Here is a 13,464-nt window from a genome sequence, read left to right as displayed (position 1 = left end):
CCTTGATCAGGGGTACCCATCCCCCTCCAGATAAGAGGCCTAGGCAAGACACTGATTATGAATCTTCAGATCAGGTTTCTATTTCTTCAGATTCCTCTTCTGATCAGGAATTATCTATATCTCCCTAGGAAGATTCTGATGCTGAGGAGTCTATTCCATCTACATCTCCTCCTGAAGATTATTAATTTGGAGAATCCTTGCATACTTTGAGGGAGCATTTTCACTGGGAGAGTCAAGACTTCCCTGAGCCTCTTTTTTGATTCTGAGATTTCCTCCTTCTCCCTCAGCACAGGCCTTTAGCCATATCCCCTGTTTTAGACATTGTGGATGATGTGTTTTCGGAGTCAAGCTTGACCCCTGACTCCTTACCTCTGTTTCCCAGTAAGCCTGACAGATATTACAGGATCCCTGACTCTCATAAATTTTTATTTAGAAACCCTGCTGCTGATCCTGAAACTATTTCACAGGGCCCAAAGGGAGTTAAGGCCTCAACAGCAAAAAAATCCTACCCCCTCTGACAGAGATTCAAGGGCAGTGGACAGATGGGAAAAAAAGGTTTATACATCTGCAACCTTGGCAATCAGGGCCTTAAACTGTCAATTTCATATGCTTAAGATCAGCAACATGTTATGTGATTGCTGAAACAGAAAATTATGTTGATTTCAGAAAGTGCAGAAAATAAATAATTGCAGGAGTTATTGCATGCAGCTGAACAGTTTGGAAAGCATACTTTGCAATGTGGTTTTGATTCTTTAGAGGCCTCCTGCAGGGCCGCAGTTACTGGATCTGTGATTAGGAGGCATGCCTGGTTAAAGGAACAAAATGTGTCTGATCATGTTAAAGCTAAATTGCTAGATGCACCTTTACAGCATGATTCTCTGTTTGGTATTAAGGCAGAAGAGGTTTTAAAGAAAATGGAAGACAAAGCTAAGTCTATGCAAACTGTTAAAGACTTCTTACAAGTGCAGCCACCAAGATTTAGTAGACACTGGCCTGCAAAAAATTGGTCCTTTCATGTGTCAGACAGAGCTCAAAGGCGGCTAATCCAGACGCCCTAAGGGTTCCAGATACCAGGCGCAAGGCTCATATAGGTCAAAGCAATGGGGCACATCCACCTCCAAATCTGGAGGAGATGAAGCGCAAACCTACAGAAAGCAATCCCAATGACTTCCCTCTGCTTACACCAAGCACTTATCATTTGGCAGCACCCATAGGGGGAAAATTAGCACTTTTTGCTCAAAATTGGCAGTTAATAACCCAGGACAAGTGGGTACTAAACGTCGTATCACAGGGATACAGATTCCATTTCCACACACTGCCAATGGCAGATGGTTGGCCAGGTCTGCCAAAAAATCAATGGGCAGAGGCACAGAAACAGGTTACATCACTCATGGATATGAGGGCCATTCAGACAGTACCAGAACAGGAAAAAGGACAAGGTTTTTACTCAAGACTGTTCTTGGTACCCAGAAAGGACATGGCCTGGCGGCCAATACTGGATTTATCGATTTTTGACCACATACCTGGACATTCCAAAATTCAAAATGCTCACTTTGCAGCAGCTTCTGCCCATGTTGGGCAAGAATGCTTGGCTGGTGACTTTAGACCTAAAAGAGGCATACCTGCATGTTCCAATAAGACAGTTGTGCAGAAGATACCTCAGATTCAAGGCTGGCTTAATGCATTGCCAATTCTCCGCACTGTCCTTTGGCTTATCTACTGCGCCCAGGGTCTTTACAGAGTGCCTGGCACCGGTAATTGCATTTTGCAGACAAAGAAGTATGCAAATATATCCTTACTTGGACTGTCTCATTCAAGCAGAGAACAAGGACATTCTTCTTCGACACCTGGCGTTTGTGAAAAGGCTTCTAACATGCCTAGGGTACACAATAATCGAAAAGAAATCAAAACTGGTACCCTCCAAAAAGATAATATTCCTGGGTGCAAGCTTGAATACAACTGCCCAGATGGCTTACCTCACGCCAGACAAACAAAGGCAACTGACTGCTTACTTCAAGCTGATGGCAGCAAAAACACAGTGTTTTGCAAGACAAATTCTGCAGGCTCTAGGCTACATGGCATCCTGCATCCTACTAATTCCATATGCAAGACTGCATATGAGGAAACTTCAGTGGTACCTAAAAAGTTTATGGAGTCAACATTCACACAGTCTGGAAACAATGATTCCTCTCATTCCCTGCCTGCAACAGGTGTTTTCTTTGGTGGGCAAAGGCCTGTCACCAAAACATGGGACGGCCCTTCACTTTACCCCCTGCCAGCCATACCTTAACAGACTCATCAGATTATGCCTGGGGGGGCCCACATGGCAGGAAGATGCATTCAGGGCATGTGGGCACCAAAACAAATGCATCTACATATCAACCAAAAAGAGATGCTAGCTGTTCAAAATGCCCTAACAGCCTTCAAGGACTTGCTTCATCCAGGGCAATTACTGATAAAGATGGACAACACCACAGTCATATGGTATATAAACAAGCAAGGGGACACTCTCGTACCCCCTTTGCAGATTAGCCATGGCACTGTGGGACACAGCTTTGACCTACCAAATACATCTTCAAGCTCAATTCCTGCAAGGAAAACAAAACACTCTGGCAGACTATTTAAGCAGAAACCATATGGATCCTCACGAGTGGAAACTAAATCCACAAGTCTTCAGCATCATAACAGAGAAATGGGGGAGCCCAGACATAGATTATTTTGCCTCTCTTCAAAATTATCAATTGAAAAGATTCTGCACAAGGACTCATCACAGACAAGCAGGGAAAGTGGGCACAAGACTCATCACAGACAAGCAGGGAAAGTGGGCACAAGACTCATCACAGAAGCAGGGAAAGTGGGCACAAGACTCATCACAGACAAGCAGGGAAAGTGGGCACAAGACTCATCACAGACAAGCAGGGAAAGTGGGCACAAGACTCATCACAGACAAGCAGGGAAAGTGGGCACAAGACTCATCACAGACAAGCAGGGAAAGTGGGCACAAGACTCATCACAGACAAGCAGGGAAAGTGGGCACAAGACTCATCACAGACAAGCAGGGAAAGTGGGCACAAGACTCATCACAGACAAGCAGGGAAAGTGGGCACACTATCCTTCATTTGGAAAAACCTATCGGTTTACGTCTTTCCTCCTCTGCCTCTTCTACCCAAGGTCCTGTTAAAAGTCAGACAAGAGAAGCCAAAGATGATATTAATTTCCCCAGACTGGCCTCGCCAATACTGGTACCCAATCCTAAGGAACTTGTCTCAATACCCAATTTGGACTTTGCTTCAAAGACCGCAACTACTGTCCCAGCAAAACAATCAGATCCTGCACAATGAACTACAGACTCTGAACCTGGCAGCATGGCTAATCATGTAATCATACAAACGACACCACTCAGTAAAGCTGTGATGGATGTCATTTTCGAAGCCAGAAGGCCTAGTACTAGAAAATCTTATGCTGACAAATGGAAGAAATTCTGTGCTTGGAATCAAGTGTAAGGAACTGATACAGCAGAACCACACATTCCTCAGATATTACAATACTTGACTGAGATGCTTGACAAAGGCCTATCTTTCTCATCAGTCAAAATCCATGTCTCTGGCATTTTGGCTCATTACAATACAGAGCCAGCAATCTTTTCTCATCCTTTAATAAAGCAGTATCTTAGAGGAGCCAAAAATTTAAGGCCTCCTAGAAGATCACCATTACCTGCATGGGACCTCAATTATGTGTTGGAAAAGCTCACCCTGCCACCATTTCAACCAGCTGCTACCGCTGATATAAAGTTCTTATCATGGAAGACAGCTCTGCTACTAGCAATTACTTCAGCAAGAAGAGTTTCAGAGCTACAGGACCTCATGGCCGTAGAGCCTTTTATCATATTTTACCCAGACAGGGTGTCTCTGAGGACAAATCCTATTTTTATGACTAAGGTGGTTTCTAGTGTGGCTCTTAACCAAACAATCTGCCAACTTTTTATCTGTTTAATCTTAGCCTCACCTCAGGATACGTACCCAAGGAGTGGCGACTGTGGTCCCACTTCATAAGGGCGGTGCCTCCACAGACCCTGGAAATTACCGCCCCATTAGCTTGACAAGCCTTATCTGCAAAGCCATGGAGAGGATCATAATGGAACTCATAAATAAAGACATAGGGAACTTGCAGACTTTGGATCCAACTCAGTTTGGCTTTGTCAAAGGCAGATCCTGCCTCTTAAACTTGGTTGACTTTTTCGAGACAGTCACCAAGGCCATTGATGAGGAAAGGCAGTCCATACAGCCTACCTCGACCTGGCAAAGGCCTTCGACACAATACCCCACTCAGGTATCATCGAAAAACTCATCAGCTTGAATGTAAACCCATACATCACAAGATGGGTTGCAAACTGGCTAAGTGACAGAACCCACAGGGTCAGAGTTGCTGGAGCCATGTCAGACTCAAAGCCTGTCACAAGTGGTGTCCCACAGGGCTCAGTCCTGGGTCCACTCTTGTTCGGCATCTACTTTTCTGAAGTACAAGCAAACACAGGAGGGTTATGGCTGACAAAGTTTGCAGATGACTGCAAACTGGGCGCCATAGTCGAAAACACATCTGACACAGATATCCTCCAGAAGGGCCTCACAGAAATGGAGAACTGGTGCCAGAGCCATGGCCTGAAGTTAAACGCCAAAATGCATAGTCATACCCTTTGGGAAAAACAAGGCTACCCCTAGCTACCATATAGGTGGCAATCCACTGAGCACAGAAAAGTCATCAGAGATCTGGGGACCCAGGTTGACAGTAGCCTTCGCTTGACACTCATGTTGCTAAAGTAGTTAGGAAAACCTTCTATATCACCCACCTGATCATGAAGGGATTCACATCTAGATCAAGGGAGGTCATCGTCCCCTGTACTCATCACTTATTAGACCTATGATTGAGTACAATGCCCGCTCGAATGTATCTGACCAGACACCTGCTGCAGCTTGAAAGGCCCCAAAAGTTCCTCACCAAAAGGATAAAGGGTCTCAAAATATGTCTTATGCTGCCCGACTGAAAGAACTCCAGCTCTATTCAGTCTCATACCGCTTGCTCAGAGGTGACCTGTGCCTGACATATATGGCCATGTCAAACCCAGATTTGATGAATATGCTTCACCTCAAAAATCTAGATCCCTCAGAACCACAAGGGCGGGAGACTTAAACCTTGACACGGTTATAAATAGAACGTGCTGGAGGGACAGATTCATCACCCAGAGACTCCCTATGCTGTGGAACAAAATCCCGGTACATGTGAGGCAGAGCACCTCTCTGGTCTTGTTCAAGAGGAATCTTGACCAATGGATGGGAGATTGCAGATATACCCCAGGGATTACTTCAGCGTCACTGCTTGACAGAGGCACAGCAAAATGATAGGCATAGTTTTTATTCAAACTAAAGGGGTGGCGAAAGCCACATAACTATGGGCTAGGCTTATAAATGCCCTTGGGCAGATAGCCTAGTATGAACCTATGAACCTATGAACCTATAAATCCGCAGAACAAAGGGGAGAGAATTCTGCATTCCTTGGACAGACAGCTAAGATTCTACTTGAGCATGGCTAAAGCTCTAAGAAAAACTGAGCAATTACTAGTGTCATATGCTGCAGGATCAGAAGGTAAGGCCATTTCAAAGCAGACAATTTCAAAGTGGATAAGCCACTACATCTGTTTCTGCTACTTACACCATGGTAAACCTGTGCCCAAGGGCATTAGGTCTCATTCCACCAGAGCTGCAGCTACTTCAGCAGCCTCTCTTAGAGGAGTACCAACCAAAGACATCCTAGAGGCTGCTACTTGGAGTTCTGTTCACACCTTTACAAAGCATTACCATTTGCCTCTTTACTCCAAGTCCAGGGCAGGCTTTGCCACTGCACTGCTGCAGGGCCTTATAGCCACACCTAATGCTGTTTAGCTCCAGCCTCCCAACCATAGCTTTGGGATTCTACCCAAATGTAATGACTGCAACAGTGAAACACTAAGAACATAGTACACTTGGGTACACTTATCATAAATGTATTCACTGTTGCAGTCCAGGTTACCCTCCCGCCATCCTCCTGTCATTGTAAAGTTTATCTGTCCTTCTCATATATATATATATATATATATATATATATATATATATATATATATATATATATAATATGGCTACCTATTTGGGGGCACCTGACATCGGGGGCAAGAAAAACTAAAGAAAATGGCGTTGGCTGCATGTTTTATACCCTTGATGACCTGATGTTATGGAAGAGGAGACAGCAACCGACACAGGACCCAAGACTTTGGAATTCAGGCCTACTGAGGGCAACCTGCCAGCAGATTACCCAAATGCAATGACTGCAACAGTGAATACACTTGAACATCTACATTTATGGTAAGTGCACACAACTGTACTTTTTCATACCTAGATGACTGACTCATTTCTGCCCCCACCAGGCATCTACTGGAAAAACCCTGGCATACTCTCTCCTCGTTGCTCAAAGGCTAGGCATAACCATAAACTGGCAGAAATCCAATCTCACCCCATCTCAATCGACAGAATTCATAGGGGTTATCTTGGACACAAAAAACTGCAGAGCTGCTATTCCAGAGCCCAGAATTTTAAGGATAAGGCAACAACCAATTCCTATCCTTTCAAAGGAAAAATCCACGGCTCACTCGGTTCTGCAGCTGTTTGCTTCCATGGCAGCCTCCATCACCATTGTTCCCCTGGCCAGGTTTCACATGAGGCTTCTACAGTGGCTACTGCTCACCCAATGGTATCCTTTTCAGCATCCTCTTTCAGCCATGATTCGAGTAGCCCACAGGTGCAAATAGGATTTAAATTCGTGGATGACACACAATCTCTCGCAATGGTCTCGCCCCTTCTCCCCCAGCAACCCAAGGCCACAGTGACCATGGATGCCTCCCTGATGGGGTGGGGTGGGGTGGGGGGCTATGTCAGGGACAGACAGTCCAAGGCACTAGGTCCCAACTGGAGGCCCATCTGCATATAAATGTTCTAGAGCTGTGGGCGGTGCTTCTGGCGTTGCAAGCATTCCATCCCCTGCTGCCTTCTGGGGCAATTGCGATTCAGTCAGACAACATGGCGATAGTCTGGTACATCAAGCAAGGTGGAACCAAATCTTAACCCCTTTGTCGAGAGACCATGAGGATATGGCAGTGGGCGATGGCTACCAACCATTTTCTTCTAGCAACGCACATTCCCGGGAGTTCCAGCTTGATAGCAGACAGACTCAGCAGGTGCATTCTTCAACCTCACGAGTGGTCCCTGAATCCCTTAATAGTGGCGGAGATCTTCCACCGCTGGGTCCGTCCCTGCTGCGACCTCTTTGCATCCCTGACCAACTACAAATGCAGCAACTACTTCCCCCTGATTCCCCCTCCGGGACAGTCACCCAGGGACGCTCTAGTCCACAATTGGCCCTCGGGTCTTCTCTACGCATTTCCACCCTTCCTTCTCATTCCCCAGTTTCTGAAGAAAGCCCGGTGGTTGAAGAGCAAGGTAATCCTCATAGCATCATATTGGCCCCGACAGATTTGGTTCCCATTCCTTTGGCCTCACCTACTAGATCGACCATGGATTCTCCATCCAACCCTGGAGTTTATCTCACACCCACAGAACCTGATTCATCCCAATCTGAACAGCCTGAAGCCAACGGCTTGGCTACTCCAGTTCCCTTGACTGCCAGGCAGAATGATCTTTCTTTGTCAGTACGTGATATTCTCATTGCTTCTCATAAGTCTTCCACTAGAATTACTTATCTGAGCAAGTGAAAAAGATTTACCAGTTGGCTGAAAGATAAACAAGTATAGACCCCTTTTCAGCACCAGTGTCTATAATACTAGACTATCTGGCCGACCTGTTTCAATCGGGTCTTATCGGCCTCTACCATTAGAGTTCATTTGGCTGCAATTTCTAATTTTCATGAGGCTGTCCAAGATTCCTCTCTTACGTCCCATAAATTGTGGAAGACCTTCATAAAAGGTGTGAATCATCTGAAGCCACCTTTTAGAGAACCTATTCAACCATGGGATTTATCATTAGTTCTACACGCTCTGACAATGGCACCTTTCGAACCAGCCTCTTCTTGCGACCTCAAGTATTTGTCATGGAAAACCTTGTTTTTGGTCGCTATTACTTCTGCCAGACGTATTTCTGAACTTCAAGCTTTATGTATCAAGACTCCATACTTGATTTTTCATAGAGATAGAGTGTCTCTGAGAACTAATCCGTTATTTCTGCCTAAAGTGATCTCTGAAATGTCCATTAATCAAGCCATTGAATTGCCCTTTTTCTTTCCCAACCATTCAAACAAAGGAGCGTATTGCCTACATACACAGGCAAGTCCGTTTTTACTTAAACAGGACTAAACCCTTTCGTAAATCTGACCAGTTATTTTTGGCCTTTTCTGGACCTAGATTAGGATCTGCTGCTGCTAAGGTCACATTAGCTAGATGGTTGAAGGACTGTGTGACCTTTATTTACACACAATGTAATATCTTGTTGCCTACCATAAAAGCTCATTCAACAAGGTCTGTGGCAACTTCTGCTGCCTTCCATGCCAGAGCTTCTTTACATGACATCTGTGCAGCTGCAACTTGGGCTATGCCTCATACCTTCATCAATCATTACAAATTGGATTTGGCCTCCAGGGGAAGAGCATCTTTCGGTTCTATGGTGCTCAGGAATCTCCTTCCATGGGAGCCTCCCAGGAAATAGAGGTAGCTAGGGACTCTGTCCCATGCGTAAGGAATGAACGAGGATTAACAATATCAGATAAAGAAGTTATGTCTTACCATAACGTTCCATCTGTATTGTTGATCCTCGTTTATTCATTACGATCCTCCCTTCTTCCCCCTCCTGTGGTTTCTAGTGGATCTCACCATCCGTTTCTCTTAGGTTATTTGACCAGAGGTAGTCTCTACCTTCTTTAACTTGCAAACTCAATCTGAGGTAACAGGGAGAGGGGGGTTGTGGGTAAGAGTTTAGCTCGAGAGTTTGAAGCTGACGCGAGCTTGGAAAATAGCCGGCTCTGTTCCAAGCTCGGAACCGATACCCATGCATAATGACTGAACGAGGATTAACAATACAGATGGAACGTTATGGTAAGACGTAACTTCTTTTTCTGGAGCATTTCTCCCCGGGCCTCCGCTGAAAGCAGGATCTGTGGAACTTAGTTGGACTTTCCCAGTCAACAAATGTTAAATAAAATAAATTTGGTTTGTGGGTAAGCAGCGTTCTACTTTACGGAATAGAGTGAGTGTTTTGAAGCCTGGGAAAATTTTATCCATGAGTGGTCCCAACACCTGCCAGCCTTAATCCTGTTTGCAGAAAGTGGATCTAATCTCCCAGAGATCGTGTTGTCATAGGTATACAACTTTTGTTTATCTTACAGAGCTGTACTTTGTTAGTGGAACAAACTGAGAAGTTGTGTAAAAATGAATGAGCCCATTTCATTTAATTGCCTTGTATGAAGGTAGCCCCTTAGTACAGTTATCGTTTTTGTGCTTTGTAGGTTATAATAGCATGTGGAGCTGCATTAAAAAATGAAGGCGGCATTATTTTGTACTGTAATTACAACTTTTTTAATGTTTGTTGCAGGTTCTCTTCTTCTGGAGTCTAAAATCAGTCCTAACACTGCATACCAGAAGCAGCAGGTAACCACATCCTTTTTGCTGGAAGCACATCTGTAACAGATAAAATGTTAAGGTTGACAAAAGATTAATGTAAAACTGTATTTGTTAATTTGCATTTAGTCTTGTGAACTCAAGTGACGTCAGGCCTCTTTCCATCTAGCTATTTTCCGGTAACCTGCTTTATCCCTTCACAGGGTTGTGGGGACATGGGAGTCCATCTCAGGTGCGTTTGGTGCAAGATGCTGAAATCCATTCTGGGCAAGATGCTGTTCTGTTGAAGAATGTTCTCGTTCACTCTGAACATTGCAGACTTACAATTTTATTAGCTTTGAAAAACGTTTCCAAATCTTTGAGTGTGGTAGCAACTTTAACTTGTTAAAACTTGCTCTTTAAACTTATTCTTAGTTTGTTGTGGGACTGTTTTTCACAAAACAGCACGGGTAAGGGATTTTGTTTGTGTGAATTAAAAATAATAAAATTGGAAGAAATAAGTTTGAGTATACTGCTTGCATGCTGCATGCAAGAATTAATAGTCCTGTGTATGAATAGATGAGATACAGAGAACTGGGCTGTCTTAAGTGATTTGACTTTGTGAAGGCAGTAATTAATCAACATGAAGTAAAAGCATCGTCCTTTTACAGAAATTTAGTTGTAGGGAGCATAGTGACTTGATAGACTATCTTCACTGAGAACAGTATATACTTTATTTTCACTGACAGCAGCACTGCATAGCAAAGGAAACTATTAATTTCTTGATGTCCTTCAAGGATGCATTTGCAGTCCTTACATATGGGTTGTCCTGCCTCAGGCAGCCCTTCGGTCGGCCGGATTCCAAAGTCTGGGTCCGGCGTCGGCTGATGTTGCCCTTTCCCCGACGTCAGAGCGCCTGGGGTATAAAAGCGTCAGCCGATGCCATCTTCCTCAGTCTTTCTTGCCGCGCGGTGCCCGAAGCAGAAGCAGTTCGCAAGTGCCGGTCAGCTAGCTCCTGTAATTTCAGCTACCGAAGACTTCAAAAAGCTAAGTACCCCGTTGGGGACTCTTTCTTGCCTCAGCCGATGTCAGATCAAACAATTAAAGTTAATAATTGTTTAACTTGTGGGAAACAAATACCTCATAAGGATTTCCATTCTTACTGCCTCCCCTGCCTAGGCCCAGACCACAACGTCTCGGCCTGTGCAGCCTGTGCTTCCTTCAATCGACGCACTCTTAGGCGTCGGACGGAGTTTGCAGAGGAATTTTTTGGGGCTAGTTTCTGTTGCAATATGCCGTCGGAGCTTCCGACTTCTCATTTACCCAAAAAACGGAAGGACAAGGACCAACACACGCGGACCGTGGTTTCGGCTGAAACCACGCCTAGGCCTACCGCGAGTGTCCCCGGTCTCTGCTGAAACCGAATCCTTGGTGCTTCCGACCATCGAAACCGCACAACCGACAACCTCGGCCCCGGAGGCCTCCTCTGAGTCTGTCATAGAATTCCCCTCTGAAACCGGTGCTCTGGAAACATCCGACACCATTTCTCTAGATAAAACTACTCCAGCACGGGGGGCAGCCAGGCCTCCTGCATCCATGTCCATAAAGGCATTCACACATGCTAAAGCTGCTAAACAGCCAAAATCTCTCCCTCCCAAGGCTATTCCTCAGGGATCCACTACCGGTTCACAGATTTTAAGTTTAGCTGAGGACCTTATTTCCTTAATTAGGGTCTCTCAGCCACATCTGGACAGGGGCTCTCAAAGTCCTCTAGACAAAAGGCCCAGGGTTGAGCACACATATCCCCAGTCTTCTGATGAGGCCTCAGATGACTCTGCCCTATCAGACTACCAGGAGGAGGCCTTTACGGCCTACGAGGATTCTGATGCAGAGAAATCTATTATTCCCTTGGCCTCCCCTCCTGAAGAGTTGTCCTTTGGGGAGACCCTTCACTCCATGAGAGAGCATTTCAAACGGCAGGGCAAGGAATTCTCTGATTCCAGGAAGAGATTAACCACTTCCTTCTGAAAGGGAGTCCAGGGCTTTAGAGAGATGGGGTAAAAAAGTGTATACTTCCACTCTTTCTATGAGGGCATTAAATTGTCAATTCCATATGATACAGTACCAAGAGTATTTGTTAGATGAATTGCATAAAAAACTATCTTCGCCTGAGCCCCTAGATCACAAGGCACTTCAGGATCTGGTACATAACTCCCAACAGATTAGCAACCATTTCTTGCAGTGTGGTTATGATGCATTGGAAGCTTCATGTAGGTCAGCAATGACAGGTGCAGTCATACGTAGGCATGCTTGGCTGAAGGAACAAACTCTGCCAGATCATGTTAAAGCAAAGCTTCTGGATGCACCACTGGAAAAGCAAAAGTTATTTGGCTCCACGGCTCAGGAGGTCTTAAAGAAATTTGAGGAAAAGGCTAAATCTGTACAAACAGTCAAAGATTTTCTCCAGGTCCAACCACCAAGATTCAGCAGAAATTGGCCTTCTAAGAATTGGTCCTTTCCAGACACAGACAGATTTCAGAGAGAGACAAGAACAGGCATGCCAGAGGTAGAGGGCAAGCTAGAGGCTCCTACAGAGGACGTCAATGGCAGCCTCCTAACCAGAGAGGTAGTGCAGGACCTACAACTGCTGCACAAGGACAAACTCAATGACTTGACCTTGACCCCGCCAACCAGGGCTCAATTGGAAGCACCTTTGGGCGGAAAGCTATCTTTATTCTCAAAAAATTGGCACAGTATTACAAGGGACAAATGGACACTGCAAATAATAGACAAAGGATACAGATTCCATTTTCATACATTACCAAAAAGAAAAGGCATGCCAAACCTGCCACCGAATCAAAGGGTAGAGGCTTTCAAGCAAATTTCCAACCTACTGCAAATGAAAGCTATAGAAAAGGTTCCTCTCACAGAACAAGGCCAAGGATTTTATTCCAGACTATTCCTTGTCCCAAGAAAAGAAAAACAGTGGAGGCCTATTCTGGACTTGTCCGCACTGAATACTTCTCATTGTGCCAAAATTCAAAATGCTGACCCTACAGCATCTCCTTCCCATGCTGGGCAAGAGGTCCTGGCTGGTAACTCTAGACCTCAAGGAGGCATACCTGCATGTCCCCATCAGACAAAGTTGCAGAAGACACCTCATATTTCTTGCAGGTACAGAGCATTATCAATTCTCATCATTGCCCTTTGGCTTATCTACTGCACCCAGAGTATTCACAAAATGCCTGGCATCAGTAATTGCACACTGCAGACTTCAGGGGGATTCAAATGTACCCATACCTGGACGACTGCCTTATACAAGCGGGCAGCCAACAAACTTTGGTAAAACACTTGAATTATGCCATCCGCCTACTTCAGGCCTTGGGATACACAGTCAACATTCACAAATCAAGACTTGTTCCATCCCAAAGAATAATTTTTCTGGGTGCAAAACTAGATACAATCACCCAAACAGCTTTTGTCACAGAAGAAAAACAAGAGCAACTACCGGTTTATTTCAGAAACCTGACCAAACAAACCCAGCTGACTGCAAGGAAAATCTTGCAGGCCCTGGGTTTCATGGCATCCTGCATTCTTCTGATTCCACAAGCAAGGCTGCATATGAGAAAACTACTATGGTACCTAAGGAGGAGTCTATGGTCTCAACACAGTCACAGCCTAGAAGCTTTGATCCCACTCATTCCATGCCTTTAAAAGGAATTTCGGTGGTGGGCTCAAGCAAGCCAGTCAAACATGGGTCTACCCTTCAGCAAACCAAATATCGGCCAAACCATTACAACAGACGCCTCAGACCATGGATGGGGGAGCACACATGG

At 45.0% G+C, this 13,464-nt stretch overlaps 1 protein-coding gene across 1 annotated transcript in view; it reads left to right on the top strand.

Moving 5' to 3' along the window:
- Positions 1-13,464, top strand: part of PPP4R3A (protein phosphatase 4 regulatory subunit 3A) — a 1,651,308-nt gene that overhangs the window by 211,005 nt on the left and 1,426,839 nt on the right. The window contains exon 2 of the mRNA XM_044074714.1: positions 9,624-9,679. Coding sequence (XP_043930649.1) covers positions 9,624-9,679 — 56 coding nt within the window. The remainder of the gene's footprint in view (positions 1-9,623; positions 9,680-13,464) is intronic.

Source organism: Protopterus annectens, chromosome 6.part0, assembly GCF_019279795.1.
Source record: "Protopterus annectens isolate FY-2018-M chromosome 6.part0, PAN1.0, whole genome shotgun sequence".
Classification (NCBI taxonomy): domain Eukaryota; kingdom Metazoa; phylum Chordata; order Ceratodontiformes; family Protopteridae; genus Protopterus; species Protopterus annectens.
The sequence above is the reverse complement of the archived record's forward strand: the minus strand, read 5'-3'. Positions and strand labels throughout refer to the sequence as shown.